This window comes from Camelus bactrianus, chromosome 25 (assembly GCF_048773025.1).
Source record: "Camelus bactrianus isolate YW-2024 breed Bactrian camel chromosome 25, ASM4877302v1, whole genome shotgun sequence".
Classification (NCBI taxonomy): domain Eukaryota; kingdom Metazoa; phylum Chordata; class Mammalia; order Artiodactyla; family Camelidae; genus Camelus; species Camelus bactrianus.
This window is the reverse complement of record NC_133563.1, coordinates 40,726,657-40,748,825: the sequence shown is the minus strand read 5'-3', so window position 1 is coordinate 40,748,825 and position 22,169 is coordinate 40,726,657. Positions and strand designations below refer to the sequence as shown.

The 22,169-nt window shown below is 45.0% G+C and overlaps 1 protein-coding gene across 16 annotated transcripts in view; it reads right to left on the bottom strand.

Moving 5' to 3' along the window:
• Positions 1-22,169, bottom strand: part of LOC141575060 (trafficking protein particle complex subunit 9-like) — a 144,816-nt gene that overhangs the window by 95,922 nt on the left and 26,725 nt on the right. For 2 of the 16 annotated variants that reach the window (XM_074353228.1, XM_074353229.1), the window contains one exon: positions 19,661-21,815. The exons of the other annotated variants lie outside the window; for them this stretch is intronic. In XM_074353228.1, the coding sequence (XP_074209329.1) occupies positions 21,137-21,805 (669 nt within the window). In that variant the 5' untranslated portion in view covers positions 21,806-21,815 and the 3' untranslated portion in view covers positions 19,661-21,136. Of the gene's footprint in view, positions 1-19,660; positions 21,816-22,169 lie in introns of those variants that run through there. 16 annotated transcript variants of the gene reach the window in all.

Here is a 22,169-nt window from a genome sequence, read left to right as displayed (position 1 = left end):
CACTGAATATTTTATCCCAGGTAGAATATTTCAACTAAAACAAATAATCAATACTACACACCTCTTGTCAAATCTACTTGATAAGGTACTCTGCTATGTAACCATAATGTGTCTAAGATAGATCTAAAATTAGTGAAAAAGATCTTTGTATGGTTTCTTGAACTCTTCTCAAAATTCCAAGCTTAATTTTAAAATAGATCTGAGCAGTATTTCTATATTAACTTTTCCCTCGTGAAATGAACAGCACAGTCTGTTGTCAAAATTCTGTCCTTACAATGATTCACGAGCACTGTATCCTAAAAAAACTGCTGGACAGCAAGGCACTATCCAGACACTGTGACCAAACAAATGAAACACAAGGAAGACAGTGACCCTATTCTGGAGGGCTTACCGTCTGTGTCAACTCTGGGGTTTTTATTTGATTGGTTTGATTGGGTAGCAAAATAAAATCAATCAAGTACTTTCTTCTTTGAGCATTCTGTAAGTCATGACTCTGTTGTTAGTGTCATGAGAAGGAAAGACTAAAGCAAGACTTCATTAGGTCAATTAGCAACAGCCATCACTGGGGAGTGAGTAATAAAGAAGTTAACTGATAGCAATGCTTCTGCCTACATGAGACCTAAAATAAACCTACACGGATCTCTTTAAGGAAAATGAGGAGATGAGGCCCCAATGAGAAAAACAAAAACTAACAAGAAATCAAAAAAGTAAAGACTTTTTCATTAACGATTCCAGGAAGGAGTGGAGCATGGTGGTGAAGAGCACAGATGCTGGGGACAAACATGAGGGTCTGAACTCCCACAGCACTGGGTAGCTTTGACTCTGATAAATCAGTGAAATTTTCTGCATCCCAGTCTCCTATCCATAGACTGGGGACAACAACAGCACCCGTCTCCTAGAACGGTCCTAATAATTAAGTTATTTTATATATAAAAGTTTAAATAAAATACCTCAGATATTAAATATTACCCCAAAAACACAAGGAAAAAGAAAACAGAGATAAATTGGAGTTCATCAAATTTTAAAACTTTGCTTCAAAGGACACCATCCAGAAAGTGAAAAAACAACACACAGCAGAAAATTTTTTCAAATCATTTATCTGATAAGGAATTTGTATCTACCAAAAAACAAAACAAAACAAAACAAAACAAAACAAAACAAAAAGAACCTCCTACAACTCAACAATAAAAAGGCAACTCAATTAAAAAATGAATAGAGGATCTGAAAAATATTTTTCAAGGAAAATATACAAATGACCAATAAGCACAATGAAACGATGTTCAATATCATTAGCTGTAAGGGAAATCAAGTCAAAACCACTAGGAGAAACCGCTTCACACTCACTACAATAGGTTATAATCAAAAAAAGAGTAACAAGCACTAATGAGGACACAGAAGATGCAGAGGTCGCAGCCGTTGCTGGTGAGGATGTAACACAGCCTGGCCACTTTGGGAAAACGCCTGGCAGGTCCTCAGAGAGTTGAACATTTGGGTTCTGAATAACCAGGCAATTTTGCTTCCTGGGCACACACGTAAGAGAACTGAAAACAAATGTTCACATAAAAACTCCTACAGGAATATTCACGGTGCCATTACTCATCACAGCCAAAAAGCAGAAACAACACAAATGTCTATCACGAGATGAATGGGTAAACAGAGGGGCCCAGCCATACAGAGGAATATTATTCAGCAATAGCAAAGCATAGAGTACTGACCCAGGCCACAACGTGGACAAACATTGAAAACGTTACTCAGTGTGAAAGAAGTCAGTCACAATAGATGCTTCCACTTACATGAAGTAACTCGATTTACATGAAATTTCCAGCAGAGGCAAACCCACAGAGAGAGAAAAGTGGTTCCCTGGGGCTGTGGGAGGATGGGGAAGATGGGGATGTCTGCTTATGCATAAGGAGCTTCCTGTTGGGGGGATGAAAATGTTCTAAGATTGAATGGGATGCACAATTCTGGGCATAGAGTAAAAACCACTGTACATTTTAATGGGTGAATTGTTATTAAAACTGTTAAGAACAAAAGCACCTCGGGCCAGTACCTTCCCATAGTAAATGCAAATTGCTAAATTTTATTACAGGAAGAAGAAACTGCCCTCAGCATGAAAGCAGGAGTTCAGCAAATGTGAGTTAACCGAAATTGGACAAGAGCACTTCACTTGAAACAGTTGCTGAGTGTACACAAAATATTGACATGACAAGGAAAATCAGTTTGACATCACGAAGAAGCATTCTGCTTCAAATGCAGATCAAGGATTCGGCAAGCCCAGCTGCTAGAAATGACCAGAGAAGAAACCTGGTTCTTTAAACAAGCACCAGAGCCAACAAGGAAATAGTGGTGAGGAAAGCAGGCGGCCGAAAATCTGGAACAGTTTGTTACAAATAATTTCTCCACTGAAAATTCAAAAATAAAATGAAAGTGATGTAATACTGTGTTGACCTCACGTGAATGGGCTTCCTCCGGTTCTCGACAGTTTTGTAACCCCGAATGAGAGACTCAGGAGAATCAGAATGGCTCCTGGGAGTCCCCAAATGACTGCCCACCAGCACGCTGACCACCATCACATCTGCCAGGTTGGAATTGCAGAGAAGAGACCAACTTCTGAAAGGCACAGGAAATATTGACAAGGGAAAAAAAGGCTGATGTCAGTCTTGGGACAGAGGCCCTGAGAGCAGAGGCCAGAAGGCTGCAGGTGAACTGGAGTGGCCCTGGGGCAGGAAGGGACCACGGGGGAGCAGATCTCAATTCTCTTCTCTCTCTCCCTCGGGTAGGAGAGATAAAGTCTGCTTCCTTCTCACCTGGAACTGTGGGTTCTGGCTGGCAGAAGTCTTACCGACATGGAATGAATGACTCAAGACTGTGGAAAAAGGAAAGAAAGCGAGAGGGAGTAGGGAGCCAACTCCAAGAGCCTCTCAAATGCTCCCATATTTATTGTGTATAATCAAAGAAAATAGTCTTTAACAGTTGTGTGATAGTAAACAGGAACTTGGGGAAAGACAGGATGAGACAGAGATTGTAGAATCCACAATGAGTAAAAAGGCTTAGTTTACCTTTAGGGGACTCATGGGGAGAGGGGAACAAGATAAATTCTTTAGATATTCATTACAAAGCAGACCACCAGTCCAGCCAGGTCCGTGTTTTGGGGATAATAGGCTATCTAACAGCACGCACACCCAGCATTTATAGCTGAGGGCCTGGGTCATTGCTGTGCAATGAACAGAGTGCTATCTAAAACCTCAAATATGCAAGCAAGGCATTGTCTCTGCTTTTTATGGCAAGGAGGCAGGAGTGAGGATGCACAGGTGCTTGCTTGAAAGCAGTTACTAAGCACACTTTTTCTTCTTAAAGTTGACATGCGTCTGGTGTCTGTTAAATTTGTTAACCCAATCATGGGCTATCACATGGAACCATTATGGAGGACACCCTAGGATGACAAATCCTGGCTCTGGGTCTTTTCCTGCCAGCTTCGGCCATTCCAGCAGGGTCTAGACACATCCCTGAATAACGATCCCACAGAACCACCCAGACTCTTAACTCCTGGTGCTTGGAACTTAATTTTAGCTCTACACAACTTAACATAGAAAAGTTTCAGAAATAATAGATATTATATTCTTTTTATATCTCATCATAGGACTGATTTTTCTGATTGCTCTAAGCTGCTTCTACTTGGTAAATCACCTAATTCTGCAGGTGAATTCAGTACTTTCCATTGCGCATAACTAGACAGTCTGGGCCCTGTGACTTCTATTGGTCAAATAAATACCGATACACCTAATTGATTTCATTGTTCATCAATTTCAGCCTGGAGGTGAGGGAGTGTCACTCTGTTCCTCAGCCCACCCTCTACTCTATTCTCTTCAGCAACTCAGGCCTCCTGAATACAAAACATAGCATCTGTTTCCCTTCATCTACACTTTCCACAAACGCAACAGGAAACATCAGCCTAGAGAATGAATTCAACACAAATGTTAAAACAAAAATCTACAAACCTGAAGCAACTCCATCTCCGAATCATGATACACAATGACATGAAAGTAAGGGTGTCAGGTACAAAGCACGCGTGAGCCTGACCACCTCATTTCTATTCTTCAAAGGAAGGAAGGTTTTCAGGTTTTTTATTATCATTCTTTGTCATTGTTTCTGATTAAGCCAAAAAATAGTTTATGAAATAATTAAGCACTGCAATAACAGATTTTCGCTGTATCAATTACAGAAGGCATTCAGAGGGGATAGGAAAACCCACCTATGTAAAAAATGCAAAATTTCTTCCCCTGTTAAGAACACGTATACAAAATGCAACAGAGAATTCAAATTCATGTGGAGAGGAGCAAAAGCCACAGAATCAAACAAAGTCATTACTATGAGTCAATTCAAAATTCACTGGACAAACATGCTCAATGCATTCAAAGAATTTTAAAGGCACACTGCAAACCATTCACTTAATGATCTGCAGGCTAGAGGAAGCATTTCCCTCTTTAACAGACAACAGAAATCAATAGGTTGCCCCACCAAACGAGGACCAAACAACAATCAGGTTTTTAACAGTTCTGATAAATCAGCATGTTCTAAACATCAAAATCCAGAAATTTTAAACATTCATTCACACCACAATGAAACAAGCACTTAAAAAAAAAAAACAATAACCCAAAGAAACTAAGCACAATTATCATGTACCTGGATCAATGGGAACTTCTTGTAACGCTGGAAGAAAGAACAGGTTATAGCCTTTTACTTAAAAAATAAAACTACATTTAAAGATAACTGCTAAAACACATTTCATCATTCATGTTGCCTTGAAAAATCTGAGGCACTCGTATCTGATCAGAAAAGCAAGTCTGAGTAATAGTATGTTACAATTCAGTGCCAGTTTGCTTTAGTAGAAAAAAGAAAAGCTACTGTTTCTCATCCTGCACAAAGAGTAAAGAACCTTCCTGCCTCTATCTCCTCCTATTTTCTAATCTCATTCTCCCCAACCCTTCTGAAACAAGTATGGGAACCTTTTATTCCCACCAATATGCCAAATGACAAAAGAGTATCAATTTATTTGTATAAATATATGCCTACACCTTGAACTGGAAGAGAAAGGTATCAGAAGGCTATATGGAACTTATTTCTACCTTCCTGAAATCACACACACACACACACACACACACACACACAAGTTCACAGAGACACAGACATGTACACACTGAATTACTGGGCAATTCACAAGCTGAGGACTTCCAATTTATAGAAGATAACTTTGTAGTTAGTTTAAAATACAAAACTGTCAGCTTTTGAAAGCCTTCATCATCTGCTAAATCATCCAAATATCAACGAGACCCAATTAGCCTTCTCTGTAGAATATAATTTCCCATGATGGCAAAACAGACCCTAAGTAGTGGATCCAAGACTCGTGTTTATCACTACCTATGATCGTTTTTAAACACGTAAACAGATTCACAAAGTATGTCCCAACAACATTTATTCTTATTGAAATAGCATATGTATTCAATTGTCTATACAGAAAATAGGTCCCATGATGGTGTTTAAGAGCTATTTTGTGTATTGAAATATTTATTTTTAAGTTCAGACAAGGAGGGTCTGTATTACTCAGTTGTAGAACACCTGCTTAGCATGCACAATGTGCTGGCTTCAGTCCCCAGTACCTTCATAAAAATAAATAAAAATAAGTGCTTATTTAAAAATAAGAATAAATTTATAAAAAGAGTAAATGCAGACTAAAAACCACTGCAATCTAGGAGCCATAATTTTAATAAAAAACAAGAGTTTCTATCAAATATTCACTATATGGCAATCACAGAGACAACCACAAATCGCCCCTGACAACCATCACGTGTGACTCTCAGCAACCCTACTAAGTAGACACCGAAGAGAAACCCAGCATTGCGGATGAAGAAACGGAGCTCGGAGGAGCCGGGGACGCTGACCGTCCTGCTCCCCGTGACACCACGTCAGCCCAGGATGAGCGCTGACAGAGCTGCACTGAGGGGACACCCAGCTGTACGGAACCTTGGTGCACTGGGGAGTCCCAGAAAACACTCAAAACTGTTCAGTGAAGAACCAGCTCAAATATATTACATTGTGCCACATCCTTTAAACAGGGAACATGACTGAGACCTTTTTGATGCCTCCGTGTCCTTTCTGCCATTATCAATTATTTGCCCTCTCAGCATGCCCAGTCATGAATTGGACCCCATATGAAGTGCACTCAGATGGCAGAGCTTTTAAAGCTGTTTTATGAAGTTTGTAAGACTCTGTCTATGCCTCACACAGGCGGTCATCCATCACTTCTCACCGGTGTGGATGTACCACATGAAATCACAGCTTTCTGCTTTTTAAAATCCCTCCATGTAATCCAGACTTTTCAACAGCAAAGAAGCAGCTCAACCAGAAACAGTGGATAGCTTTTCACCAAATGGACTCGAACAGCCCATCGGACTACCTGGAAGCCCTTTTTTTCTATTAAACCCACTTCCAAGGACTTCATCATTTTCTGATTGGTGGACTTGGCCTCTGACTGGCCTACTCTGAGAGCTCCCAGCCTCACATCCGGGGGTGGGAGAGGACCCTGCTGTTCGGGGAAATCAGTGCGGAAGGCGGAAATCTTCCACCCAGGTCCGCACGGGTAGAAGTGCCACAACGTGCTCAGAAAATATACCGTCAGCAACCCTGGGCTCCCATGGACTGATGTCACATTAACCAAACTCATGAGAGACTGATGCAAGAAAACCAGAAATTGAATTTATTAATGTAACAGGAGATGTGAAACTACGAACCAGACTGAAATATCAGAGTTCAACTATGAGTACAGATTCTCCTCCACGGCCCAATCACGGGCAGGCAGTCACATGGCAACCATGGACAGAAGCAGAGCAGGAAGGGTTTCTAGATTAACTCAATGGACTAAATTTCTGTTATACGAACAGATCTGCTGCCCAGAAGACATTTAACACCAATCACGGTGCACTGTCCGTGGACAGTGGCTGAGACACGACTGTGAGCACCTGTGTAACTCTCCTTTCCCTGTCCTTTCTGGGCTAAGTGATGCACAGAGGTACAGAGATCCAGGGGTGCAGATACCTCTAAACACCCAAAGCCCATCCCTGGGAGCCTGGAAACCAGACAGCCAGGGTTTAAATACCAGCTCTGCCACTTACTAGCTCTGTGACCTTGGCCAACTTTCTTACTCTCTCCGTGCCTCAATTTCCACATTGTAAACCTGGGATAACAATCAAATCTCCCTTACTCACTTGTTGTGTAGATTGAAGGATTCATTTCTGTAAAACGCTCAGAAAAGAATGTAGCACATTTTTGGTGCTCAACAAATGTGAATTTAATAAGAAAGTGATTTACAAGTCTCCCTACTAATCATCTTCTGTGTTTCATGGCTAGTCTGAGTCCCAAAGGAAATCCTTATTTCCCCTCTTATAAACTCTCGGGGAGCACCCTTCTCTTGCATCCCACCACCTGTTTAAACTGAGGGAAGGGATGCCTCCTCCACACTCCTCTGGTCCATGGAGAGTGCTTCCCCCTTCACACCCCTGACCCCTGGCCAACGGCTAGCACTCTTCACAATAACAGATTGAGGTGTGAGTCCGGAGAGACAAGCAGGGCATATGAAACCTTTCCTTTCCCTCCAGTGTTGGCCACCCTTGGGAAGCACCCGGGATGCTCAGCTCCATGGCAGGGCAGCCCTGTGCAGGATGGGGCAGATCATCTTAAGGGAAGGCTCGCTGTGGCCCAGAGCTAACTGGGACTGCGTGAGTCTCTAATTCTGGGACACAGTATCATGACACGCATTTTCCCACAGCCCTGAATTTCATGGAGAATGTGGCTTCATCAGTAATAAAGGAGACATTTATCACCTGTCTGTTCTTCTGTGTCATCTCTCAGTTGGCTGCTGGAGAAAACATTTGTATAAGTATTGGGTCCACTTAAGCCCCAATATATATGAAGTAACAAAAAATTCTGCGGCTTAACATTGGTTCAGGGCGACTGTGTAACGGTCCTGACTTTGCTGATGCTAAATTATGGGTATAGGAACTATGGAACCTCCTCAAATATCTTTCATCATAAAACCAGCTTTTCTTGTTTTCCTGTTTCTTAGTAATTGCCAAAGACTGTAAAATGATGGCTTCATACAAAACAGGAGCTAAACTTTATGAGCCCTTTGACATTCACACTGTGCTAAACAATTTACATAATTTCTAATTCTCACAGTTCTGCAAAGCTTATACGAGCATCCCCATCTCACAGACGAGGGAGAAACTCAGAACAAACTGACTCAGGCTCACGTGGCTCAGTGGCAGCGCGTGCACGCAAACCCAAGTCAAATCACTACACCCCTTCTTATATGTACAAAATCACCTCCCACCAAATGACACACAGTGGCTGGGTCAATACTCAGGGAACTCAGTACACTTTTCAGCTTTAAGGTGCTCAAGAGGCCGCTTCTAGCTGCTTTATAAAATCCCGGCTCACTGGTTGCTAACACTGGAATAAAAGACCGATTTTGCCATTGTTTGCACAGCAAGTCTGAAATGTTCACAGCGAGATGACAGAATAAAACAAAGATATAAGCAGAATAATTTTTCCAGGTAGACAGACATAATGGACATTGTGCTATTCTGAAGCACTAAGCAAAGGAATCAAAGCAAAAAAATATTTGTTAAGCCTTCTTTTACAAACAGGAAAATTAAGACTGTATGAAGGTGCAACAGCGCCTCCTATGGCTAAAAAGACCTTCCAGGTTGCCGGGAAAGATGCAACACAAAAATTGCCTGTTGAATCAGAAACAAGAATCAGATAACTAAAAGCTTATGTAGCACATACTGCAGTTTGCTTCGGGGAAGGGAAGGGTATTCAGTATTTAATCTGACATTGCTAATACTCTTGAATATAAACAAAAGACACAGGTTCATGGAAACTCATCTTAGAAGAGGAAAGAATCCAGTCCAGCCACTTCATTTTACAGGAGGGGAGACTGAGATCTGGGATCTGTCCTTCCGGCAATCAGCAGCAAAGCTCTCTCTCCTACGCCTCATGTCATGCACTGTAGCAAAAACCAACAGATCTGTACTAGACCTCTATTCATAAAAGTCACGTCTGTATTTTTCCAACAGTAGGTAATCTAAGTATCTTGCAAAATACTTCTCAAAGAGCCAGGAAATCATACAAGTGTATTGAAATACAAAAACTTTTATTTGCACATTAAAACAGCATGAGCTTTATTCTATTAAAAAAAGTGACATGTCAAATCAATGTTTTGATATTTTAAAACCTATTAAGCATGCAGAAAAACAAATCAAAATTTCTTTAATCACAAAAGAAAGAAGCTTATTCCCTTAAAATGATCAATGTGGATTTTTCTAAACTTAATAGTTCTGAGTCAGATTTCTACGAATTTAAATGTCTGAGTGGATGGTTACACGGCAACATGAATTCTGAGTTGTAACAACACACATTCTGTGTAAATAATCTTCAAGGCCGTCTGCTTAAGGTGATTTAACTAGTCCCTGTCTCACTAGAATGATACAGATTTCATTAAACCTTCATACTGCACACACACACAAAACCCTGAATCCTTGTTACTTTAAGCCATATTCATATATTCATATATATGCATATTGAATATGCATCAGAAACAAGCAACCCTCTTTAGTATTCAGAGTTGATCCTTCTAAACTATCTGTCCTTGTGACAGCATATTTTTACTAAGCAGCTCTTGGGTGCTTCGTATACAAGGCGTCTACATCTCACAGTCAAACAAGGTAAACGGCATCACTCAAATTTCACAAATGAGGAAATGTACTTAAGCCATGAAAACAACTTACATATTCATCATCAGGAAAGAAAAGAGTAAAGATTTTACTTACAATATTCACTGACAAAACTTTCCTCCATACTAAGACTACATAGAACCAATTCAGTCTTTGTAAATTTTTCTGTCAATAAGCACCACTAGAGAAAAACAAGCAACATCATTAGCAATGGTTGGACTTTCAAAGCCCACTCCTATTTTGCACTATAATCATTTTTAATGTTTTGTTTTTAGTGTTTACAGAGCACTAAAAAAAAAATATAAACTTTTTAAGTCATTGCCTGAGAATGCAACATTTGTGAAAATGTACAATTTCAATTTATGCCACTCTGTCTCACATTCTCACTGGTGTCTCTCCTTTGAAGGCTTCATCAAACTGAGATCGCTAAAATCGTTCATTTATGGACTCACAGGAGTTCGGGAAACCACTCAACACGGGGCTGATCAGAGGAGCCATTGAGAAAGCATCCTGTGCAGCCTGGGTTCCAGCCCTGAGTCTGCCAGCGCCAGCTGTGTGAGATTTTGGACAAGCTGCCCCATCTCTCAATCCCTCAGCTGCAAAAAAGGAGACACTGATACCTACCCTTAAACACCTGCTATGAGGTAAAACATGAGGAAAGCATTTTAGCCTTAGGGAGGTGTCCACTCAGAGTAAGCTTGGTCATTATGATGATGAGGATTACTTTTAATAAGTTAAGGCAGACAAAAAATTAGAAATCACCATAAAGGAGAAATATTTTATGTCAATGAGCATTTCCTTTTGAATGGATTGCAGAATATTTTATAGAATTTTTTAATAAACCAAATTTTGTCCACTAATAATAGATTTACAGGTTCATGGACATGTCTCCAGAAAAAGAAATAGAGGCCTCTAACCTCTGAATACTAAGAAAGAAAAGTTTAAAAAAAAATCACGGGGGAGATTATACCTCACTTGAGAGAGTATATGCTCAGCATGCATGAGACCCTCAGTTCAGACACCAGTAACTCCATTTAAAGACTTTTTTTTTTTCAAGAAATGGAGAATTAAATAAAAAAGATGGAGGAATACAGAATTTTTTTAGAGACTCAACTCAGATTTAAGATGGGGAAAATATATCCATTTCTCATAGGAAATCTTGAGAACTATGTAAACCGGATCTGAGTTGTCTAATCTTTTAACATTATTCATGAATTCATATTACCAAGTCTTAAAACTGCCTGATAACCCACAGTGGTGATACTGATCATAACAGCTGCCAACACGGATCGAGCTCCGGCTAGGAATGCTCTGTTCGGCCATGTCTGCCCCTGAGGCCTCACCAGGCTGAGAGCACTAAATTTTGTCATTCATGAGCATCTCGTGTAAGTCCTCCCTTTGTGCTCCTCACTCTCCCCTCAACAGCCCCTCTGAGGGAAACACTGTTATCATCTTCCCCACCCACAGATAAGGCCACTGAGGCACAGAGACTAAACCTGCTCCAGGTCACATTGGCATTAAAGGACGTCTATATTCCTGCTGTTTTACTATTGACAAAGGAATCTGAGTTATCAATTCAAGGGAGACTGTTAAATAATCAAGTCTGTCAGGTCTTCACCTCAAAGAGCAGATACTATAGATTCCTGATGTAGGATGAGGCTGCCGCCACAAACTGACTCAGCTTGAAATTAATATCCAAGATGAAGCAGCAGATACACGTAAATATTCATGACTGTCAACTCCGCTCACGGGTCTGGGCCCTTCACTGCCTGAACGGGGGTAAAATCCCCACCCCTGTCAGGGATGGAAGCGCGGCTCTTCCCAGTGTCACCCAGGCTTCACGGGCTGTTTCCCCCCACAGGCTGTCCTCAACGATTAAAAAGCTCTCAAGATTTTTACACCATGCAAAACTGAAAGACATTTCTGCAGATGGAGCACTTTCTCAGGCTTAAAGATTTTTTGCTTACACTCAGCAAGGGGGAAAATGACACATGACTCTGCAAAGTCTCTGAGCCTCACCACTCACAGGAGTAGAATGGCCTCAGCACAAGATGACTCTTCATGGATGAGAACAAAATAAAGCCGCCCCCAACCACAGGCACTCCCAGAGACAGCGTTCAGCAGTCTTCTGCACACTCACGGTTGTGCAGCCCTCACCAACATCTATTTCCAGAACACTTCATCACCCCAGAAGAACAACCCTGTCACTAGCAGACACTCCCCAACCCCTCTCCACCCAGCCCCTTGCAACCATCACCTGCTCTCTGCCTCTGCAGGTGCCTATTCTGAGCATTTCAGATTTATGTCTGCTTCCTTTCACTTAACGTGCTGTTATCAAGGCTCGTCCATTTTGAAGTGGTATCAGCATCTCTCTTTTTTTTTTTTTTTGAAAGTGTTAAAGTTTATTAGAAGGTGGTAAGTACTATCAAAAAGAGTAGAGAGGAGCATAAGTGATTGGGTTTCAAAGGGAAAAGGGCGGGTTTAGCAGTCAGGGTGGACTTCCCAGAGCAGGTGGCCTTTTTCATATTCCCTTATTTATTTTTTCTTTTTTATTCACTCTTACGTCTGAATAATGTTCCACTACATGGAGATACTACATTCTGTTCATCCATTCAGCAGCTATGTATGGACGAGGTCCAGAAGAATGAGTGTAAGAGGTGACTAGGCAGGGATGACATTTAAGCAAAGGGCAAGATGTGCTTTCAAAAAAAAAAATGCCAACAAACAGAGGCACAAGGAAATTCAGCGCATTTCTGAGAAAGTGCATGCTTGCTTCAGCATGACTGCCGTGCAGGGCTGGGGGGGTAGGGAGTGACAGGAGACACAATGAGGGAGTCACCTGGGAATATTCCCCATGCAAGCAGCTCAGCCAATTCTCCTCCCTCATCCTGTATTTTAGAGCCATTTTTGATAGGTTTTCTATTTCAAGTAACAGTACTTAGTTACACATCTGATCATCTGCAGCAGATCACCTTACCTCCAAACCACAGAAAGTCATTCACTGACTGGAGCAGCTCCACGACATAACGGTGATGAAACAGGGAGTCCTGCAGCATCCCGGGCTGCAGGCACAAACCCCCACATGTTCCATAGTGATGTCCGGAAAGTAAAATGCATGGAAATATCTCACTGCTTGTGCACGATATCTGCCCCCAAATTGCCCCAAACTCATGCTGGCAAAACACTACTGAGCCCTCTCACTACAAAAAAAAAAAAAAAAAAAAAAAAAAAAAAAAGATAGAGAGAGAGAGAACAGAAAAGAAAAGAATAAAGCTAAGAAGGCAAATTTAGGGTCTTCCTTTGAAAACCAGCAAGCATCACTGCCAGTATCTCAGCTGGAATGGTCCTGACTTCAAAAACCACTGCGCAGTTACATTTCAAACGTGATAGACATATATGTATTCCACGTAGATGATATTACAGTAGGATTTTTCTTTTCGAAATTTCCAGTTGCAACATTAACACGAGAGTTTATGTTTCAGCTTTAAAAAAATCAATTATCTTCCACTTTCTTAATTTTGAACCTATTATTATTTTATAAAGGGTGCTATGCTGCAAATTATAAACCAACTGTTTGGCTTCTGCCAACAAGAACTTTATGACTTCACTATTTCAGAGCAAGATTTTATGATGCTTTGAGAAGTGGGGCCTGGGGCGCTCACTAACAGCTCTTTAAATACTGACAAGGATGTGCTATTTAAGTAATGCAAAGGCTCTAAATCTACATTAACTCAGAAACCAAAGATACTACACCAAAGCCTTACTTTATCATTTTTAAATTTTGCTATTCTTTTGAATATTAAATTTCTTAAAAGATAAGATTTTTTTATGAGAAAGACAGCAGCTGTATTAAATTTCCTCTCACCAAGAAAGCAATCTTTATCAAGAATAAATACCCCTATGGAAATCCAAAAGACGGGACGTTTCTAGCTAAGTGAACATGCAGACCTCAACACAAGCCTAAATCCTATCAGATCTCACTCGAACGAGCTCAACAAAGTCCTGGGCTACCCTGAAACTTAGCTCTTCTGTTCCAAATGTTGGCTGAGCTAAGATCATCACACAAGGCAGGGAAGAGAAAAGTCCACCTGGCTGCATCCGTTTTCTTCCAGCCACAAGGTGCCGCTAGGGGGTCCCCGTTAATAAGCCCTCCCCATGAGGAAATATGGCATCCACACTGCCCCTGCTGTCCCCAAGCAGCCCCGACGCCCCTCTCCCACTGGTGGCCCCCCAGCCTGTCAATGGTCTTCAAATGACCCTCCCAGTTGGTGGCACTCTCCCCCTCTTCCCCGCTTCACACACACACACAGACACACACAGACACACACAGACACACACACACACACACACACAGAGCCAGGACAGCCTTCGCAAAGCACAAATTTGATTACATCACCCCCACTTCAAACCCTTCAGAGGCTCCCTGGTAGAGTTCTAGCCCCACCCCCGACCCTGCTCGCCCAGCCTCACCTCAGTGCCCAGGTCCCCAATGACCTCAGGTGCCCCCTGACCTGCTGCTACTTCCCACTTGCCTCCAGGCTCATTTTGACTGTTTGTCAAGGAAGCCTTCCTTCCCTCGAACCTCTGCACTTTGCGTTAGGTGTCCCTGCTGTGTTCCTAGAACTTTCTACGCTAAGACAACTTCTGACACTGCTAAGCTCTCAAGAAGCAATACATTTTGCTTACTACTGTGAGTCCACCCTCTCTCCCCTGGACACTCAGAATTGCATGTGTTATGAACAAATGAATGATGGGGTGGGTCTCAAAGGGACGGGCAGAGCTGCTCTCGCCCACCCCGACCCCTTCTTTCTGTAGAACATCAGAAGCAAAACCAGGAGTACCTCTCCTGAGGGTCACTTTCTGCTGACATCCTTCACTGCCTCTTCTGTGTCAGTTCTAGTAAAAAACCAAGCTCCTCCAAAGCCCTCCATCCCTAGGCCCACTCCAGGGTCCTCCCAAGCAGGGGCACCCTCCACCCTGGACCACACAGTGCACTCTCCCCGAGTCCCCACCCCACAAGCCTCCAGGCCTCTACCCGGGCTGCTCCTGCCACCTGAGTCACCCTCTTGATTCCTTCTCCTGGCTGACTCTTACTCTGTCCTCATAACTGAATGTAGAGCCCATTTCTTCAAGAAAGCCCTCTCTGATGATGTCCTTTAGCTCTTGGCTGGGCTCCCTCTACAGCAGGACTGCTTGGCGACCAACTGGTGTTTGTCCACCTGTTCCTCGGAGACCATGACCTCTTGGAGGCCACGTGGGAAAAAGGAGTGAGACGACAAGAGGGGTGGGAAGAGCAAAAAGCAAAATCACAGCCCAAGTCCCAGATTCAAGGATACTGTCTCAGGAGAAAAGAATAAAATGTTTAATACGTATGTCATTTGGCTATGATTTTTGTGGCTCATGGAAAGCAAGAGGTTGGTGTTCTAATCTAAAATCCAAGTTACATGCAAAGAAATGTACATAGTCATATCCAAAGGAAACCAGAGCTGCTCAACAACAGTTTGCAGTTAAAATCAAAGGAACTTTGATAAAGGCAATCTCTCTCTCTCTCTCTCTCTTTTTTTTTTTTTTTGTATCATATAGTTGTAGAAGTATTTGTATAACTAAGTGATGGCTACAGCCTATGATTCTGCACTGGAGTGTTTGGGGCTGAGGAAGCCCAGATTACATGCACTGTGTAAATACAATCACACCAACACACTGACAGGCGCCCTAGTGGCTGAGCTGAAGTTCCAAAGCAGACAACCTTACATTGCAAGACAGCTCTCATTAGAAAGTAAGGAATGCAATGTTCTGTACTCAATTACATACGTTATATGGGCCATTAAGCGATAGTGCATCTTGTCTAATGAAACCCCAAAATAAATTGTTAACGTCGATTTTCTCCATCTGACCCGTCTTTGCTAACTTTGGATAACAAACCCTCACTCCATACGAAAAGCTCAGATCTACGCTGCAGCAGGTTACATCCCGTGGAAGAAAGCCGATCAAGGGAGAACTGGAGAGTTTCCCTTCAGAAGCTGCTAAGTCTGGTTATGCACCTGTACGTCATTTGCAACCACGTCATCGTCAAAGGAGTAAGACCTTACCTCTGTGGGGCGAAAATCACTGCGGTGCTTCTGAACCATTAAAGAACACTGAGCTTTGTGAAACAGTCCTGAGGCACTTAAATCGTACTTTTTGTGAAAGGCTCCAAAACTGACCCAATTCACCAATCCAGGTACAACAGGGAGGTACCGGAATTAGTAGATAGAACATGCCCTTGAAGTCTGACAAGGCCCTGCTTGAATCCTGCTACAGCATTGACTAGCCGCTAAACGGACCAATTCCTTAACCCCTCTGAGAAGGCTTCCCAATCTGCAAAAGGGGGCTGCCACCGCCCACCTGGGAGGCATGGATGTGAATGCAACACGCAAGTAGTGCGGCCGACTGGTACCTGACACGAGGCCTGGCTAGTTTCCCTCCGCTGCCCTTCTCCCCCTTTAAACTTGCATTGTTCCCCCTGGTAAGGGTCAAGCCCCCGGACCAGACTGCCCGATTCTTCTGTGTATCCCCGGATACATGCCTTATCTTTAGGAGGCCAGAAAAAGAACTATCTCCTCCAACGTCACTATCAATGTTCTTAAGAGTCTGGGTTTTTTTAACTCTATTTTGCAGGGAGACTATTCCAGAACTCTCCAACCACCATTCTCCACTTTGGCTCCTCTCCCAGCGCCCGTCCCTTCTCACCTCAAGTCTTCTGTCTGCTGGCCTTTTGTTCGTGGGAAAGACAGTCCGCTAGGGTGGAGACTTCCTAGGCCTCTGTCCCTCCCTCACAGGTGAGTGTGACTACCTTCTCCCCACTCCCCACTCCGACTCCAGCTTCCGAGGAGGTTCCCCTCCCGGACCATGCAGCCTCTGCATCATCCCAAGACGCGCACGCGTGGCCACAACCCTCCCTTCAGATTTCTTCCTGGGTGGCCCTGCCCACCCCCAAGACCCTTAAGGATAAATGCCATTGCTCTGAAAATCCCAAACGCCACTGACTGACACACCAAAGCTGCATGGTCTGGGCTTTCCTCCAACCCAGGCACAGCCCTGCCCCGCCTCAGCCTCAGTCTGCACCTCTCGAGATGAGCTCATCCACCTGCACGGCTGTGAACACCAGCTAAGAATGACGACTCCAAACGTGTATCTGTGGTCCGGCTCCTTCACCTGAGCCCCAGGGTCATAGACCCGAGTGCCTCTTTGAAGTCCTAACCTGGATGACAAATGGCATCTTAAAAATGCCTCATGTCCACCATTTACTCTAGAGTTCGATTCCTGGCAGGTACCTCCCAGGCTCTCGATTTTAGTAACAGACCCAGAACCCACCTAGGTGTTTGAGGTCACATTCAATTTCCCCTGTTCCTCCCCCCGGCCCTGCCCTGGAGTCAGTCCTGTCATTTCTATCGCTAAGCCAGTCTCAAGTCGGGTTCTGCAAGGACCACGGATGGAACCCCACAAGCTCACAGCAAGGTGCAGTGCGTCACAGTCCTCCGAAGAGAGCTCCCTGGAGGGGGAGGCATCTCCTGCCGCTGGTCACCTCAGAAGGCACTGGATTCTCACAAAGGAGGCCCAGGAGAAGGGACTCAAGGTTCTCCTGTGGTCTGAACTTTGAAGGGCCCGAGGTTTGGGGGAGTTCCTAGTTAGCAGACACACCTGCCAGTGAGCAGATGAGGATGGGGGAACCCAGGCAAGGCTGTTCTCACTCCGACCCCTGGGCTATCGGGAGCCACGGGAAAGGCCTGTGTCCAGGGCACAGCCCGGCCTTCACAGATCCCAGCCTGCATTTGCAACCCACATAGCCTAGACTCCTACTTGCTACTCTTACTTCTGTTCTGTTCCCCCCCAGAATGTGATGGACACTTTCAGAAAGTCTGGCCTGTCTCAAGTGAGACCAAGTCAGTGAAGGATGAAGTGTCCACAATTGGACCAGGGCATGAAAGGAGAAACAAGGTCTCATGGCCAGCATGACGGTGGTGGCCAAACCCTTTACCCGGGTGAGATGAACCAGGGTGTGGGTGAGGATGCAAGGTCACTTCACGGCTGACTGGGGTGTTGGAGACTCACTACCGCAAACTGACGACACGGCCGTCAGTGGTGGACGTCAGCTGCAACAGACACGGAGTCAGCTATTTACTGCCGACATGGGTTAATAGTAAAGGCTGGTGCAGGGAGGCCTGCATGGCTGCTGAGGAAAACCACAGACCCGGCTCTGAATGCCCACTGGCTGGAGCAGAGAGGAAGCTACGGTCCCCTTTAGCGGTCCCTGTGTCCACCAGATCCAAGTGAGCCAGCTACTTAGGAGAAGGCCATGTTGTTCTGATACTCAGAAAAACCAGCCTCATAAAGGGAAAATAAGAGTGGCATGGAGTTTAGACCCACTCCTGCCTCTCTATGAAGGCAAAGTAAAGTAAATGGCACGGGGAAGGTGAATGCAAAAACAAAAACAAAAAACAAAAAACCGGTGACTGCTTCCTCCAACAGCATCCCCTGCAGCTGCTCACCCCCGAGCCTGCCACTTTCTCACCAGTGACCACCGGCCAGGAAGCTCCGTCACACACGTCACACAGTGACAGCCCAGAACCGCGTGCCAAGCACGTTTGTGTAAAAGCCAGAATCAAGGAAGATGCTGCAGATTTTGACTTTCCAAGTTTAAATACTCCATGAAAAAAATCCCTCAGCAGCCGCCTAAATCAATTCGCATCTCACTTCTTCAAAACAATCAAACAAATTTAATAAGGGCGCATTTGTCACCAAACATAAGGAGGACCAAACTGGTTCCTCAAAGCAAGGATTTTAACAGGTATCAAACACTAGTGGGTGATGTGCTAACAAAGCAAAAATTCCAAAATACTAGAAAATAAAAAGATGACTAGGATAATATATGGATCAAGGCAACTGTTAAGGTTTTGCTTTTTAAAGAGATGGGGACAGCACGGAGGACAATCTGGCTATTTCCAATGCAGGGTGTGCACAGTCCACTTTTCAGATGCAACAACATGCTCACAGGGCGGTACAAGGTAGAAAGGGAAATAGAAAAAGGAAAAGAGGAACAGCGAAAATTAGAAACACATGAGAACAAAAATAACTGACAGCAATTACAAGAATTTACGTGAGTTTGGTGAGGACAGGGACGAGGGGACGGTGAGACCCACCCTCACCTATTGTTCCAGGGAAGGCAGGGGCCTGAGGCGAGCGGCGCTGCCGGGGGACCCCAACGTGGTCAGCGCCCCAAACTTAAACTTCACCTAGATGCGTGTAGACAGCTTTTGAGCTACAAAATGTGGTCGCATTTCAAGCTGGACAATTTTACTCACTCCCACCAAGAGTAACAGGAGAGAATTAGGCTCTGTTCCTGCACCAAAGCATTGTTTAAAAAAGTAATGACTGTGGAATAGTAAAAGCAACAATGGAGTAAAAGTGACTGGAGGAGAGCGTACTTGACCCGAGCTCACTGGCCGCGTTATCTCACTGACGTTCAGATGCTGGCTGAGCCCTAACGGTACCAAAACAGACAGACCCACCAGGAGGGAGGTTTAATGCGCTGCTGTATTTTGATGCCGAGAGCCATGCCTGGTACACGAGGTTCTGGGTAAACAATGGTGACAGTGTCAACCACTATGGGCTAAGCACACAACCAGCTACTCCGCCAAATCCCAAGGACACACTTCAAAAGGCAAAAACAAGCTGGCATTCTCTGGTGGGTCTGCAGACTCAGAGCCAAGCAGTTGCTGAGCAAACATGTCACCAGTGCCTCCTGTGACAAAAGAGGAGGCACTGGCCTGGGGGCTGGGGCAGGGCTCCAGGCTTCCACTGCTCACCCACCATTCTGTCCAGGGGGAGAAGGTGGTCCCTGCTTACGTTGCACCAATGCACCTACATTGACTGATGCCTGGGGACTGAGCAGGAGGTGACAGGTGACGGGAATGGAGCCAGCCTGGGAGTGGCACGGTGCTGGCATCTGTGCCCTCAGCTTTGCCCAGACCACTACATCTGCCAGCTCATCTACAAGATGCAGAAGGGGAGAAAGCCTTGTAGATCACAGGGCTCTGCGAGGACAAGTACAGATCATGGCCATGACATGCCTCGCCCCTTCCTTAAGCCATAGAGGTATGTCCGGGGAGGAAGTGAAAATTCATCCAGAGCCCGCCAGGCACCACAAGCAGGTGGGACTCGGGTCCCCTGTGCCTGTCACTCACAGGACTGGTCTGGACTATCTTTTTATCAATTCTCTGGCATCTTCTCCTCCAACTTACCAACAACCAGAAAGTAGAATCTGATTTTAGACTCACAGAGAATCGCAGAACACCTCCTCCACATCGGGCCCGGCAGCACGTGCCAGGTCCTCCGACCGTCACCTGTGGGACCGCCATGAGCCCTCTCCAGAGTCAAGGCCCGAGGCCGTAGGCCGGGGGGCACAGATTCCCACAATCTCCCCAGCAAAGGGGGACCACCTCTCGGCAAAGGCATCTCACCCTCTTCTGCCTGAGGGACATCTCGATAGATACACAGGGAAACAGAGCAGAAGGTGGGGGGGTAGGCAGCCCAGAAGAGCTCGTCTGCACTTCCAAGGCAAAGTGGGTCTGTTGACCTAATCACAGGGACAAAGTGAGGACGAATCTTTCCCTGCTGTGCTCCATACTCCGTGACACGCCTTTCCCTGCGTAAGGAGCTCATTTGGAAGCCCCTGGCAGTGTTTCTGTTGTCCTAAATTGGCATGGTGGTTGTCAGGCAGGGAGAGAGGGCCTGAGCCGTGCAGGTGCTGGACCTGGGAAGCAGGAGACACTGGCTCCACCCCCAGCTCAACCAGCGCCTCATTCTGCATCTCAGAATTCAGCATGACATCTATAAGCAAAGGGATGAGACTGTCCCAGGACAGGCTGTCCAACAGGAATGAAATGTGAGCCATGTAAAGAAAGTTTCCCAGTTGCCACATTTAAAGAGGTAACCCACCCAAAAAAAACCCCTAGAAACTGATTTTAAGAACATATCTTACTTATTCTACTGTATGTAAAATACTATCATTTTGACATGTAATCAATAAAGAAAGTAACAAGATAGTTTACATTCTTTTTACTAGACAAGTCTCAGCGTCTGATGTGCATTTGACCTAGAGCACATCTCAGCTCAGAGCAGCCTCCTCCCCAGCTCTCCTGGCATCATTGGCTTTGGCTACTCTATTGGACAGCAACTCCAGGGGTCACACCAGGGGAATTGGCTGAAAAGCGGGAGTAAGTGTCCATAATAACCCTAAAAGAATCTCTCTGAAACAAAGGCGGATTCACTTTTAAACGTCTGAAAACCGGCGGGTTGCTCCTCCCTCACGCCTTGGCTACAAGACAGCCCTCCTCCTTGCTGATCCCTTTCTGGGTGTAGGGAAGCAACCCTTCACATAGCCAGGGTGGCCGGGCAACCAGGTAGACTTTCCTGCTCTCTGTGTCCAGTCCCACGAAGTCCTCCTTCTCAAACAGGATGTAGAGCAGGAGGATCTTGTCCCCAGACTTGTCGGATGCACCGTCCAGCCACTTGGACTTGAGCATGATGAAGAGAGACTCAGTGAAGTCCTCGATCCTCTTCTCCACCACCCTGCAGTCCTCGTAAATTGAAGGCCACGTCGGTACGCGGCTGCTCGGCCACCTCCCCATGCAGCACAAAGACAAAGAGCCGAGAGTCATAGAGCGTGGTGCCATACAGCTCCTCTGCACGTGGAGCTTCTCGAAGGTCTTGGCCAAGAGGCAGTCGGTAATGGTGACAAGGCCCACGACCTTGCGGTGGGTCTGGAAGTTGCTCCACCCATTCTCGGGCGCATAGTGGTGACTGTAGTGGATACAGAGTGCCCACTGCGAGCCGCACGGGCTGATCTGCCTCACCAAGGAGATTCGCTTATAGATGCACAACAAATTCTGCTCTGAGATGATCCCCACGGGTTGGACAACCACGGGGAGAGTCTGGTGGTCCTCAGCACACTGCACGTAGTCAGGGATGTTCATGTTGCAGGCCCTGACGAGAGGGAAGAGGAGACCGAGGTACATACTGTGCTGCGGGCAGCGGACCTCACTGGGTTGCGGTGACCTGGTGTGTACCAGTCAGAAGGCAGGGGAAGCCCAAGCAAAGACGGGGGTACAGTTTGTCCTCAGCGTCTGCACATGGCTGCCGCAGCTCGGATCACATTACGCAGCTTTTGGTCTAGGCTTCTGCCCTCTGCAGAAAAGGGTCATTTCTTGTTTTCTGTTTCCAAGCACCTAGCCAGGCCCTGATGCAAAGTCAGTGCTCAAAACTGCTGAATAAAGGAATGAATAAAGGAACTGCTTCCACACCCCTCAGCAGGATATAATGAAAGAAACACAGTAGGAT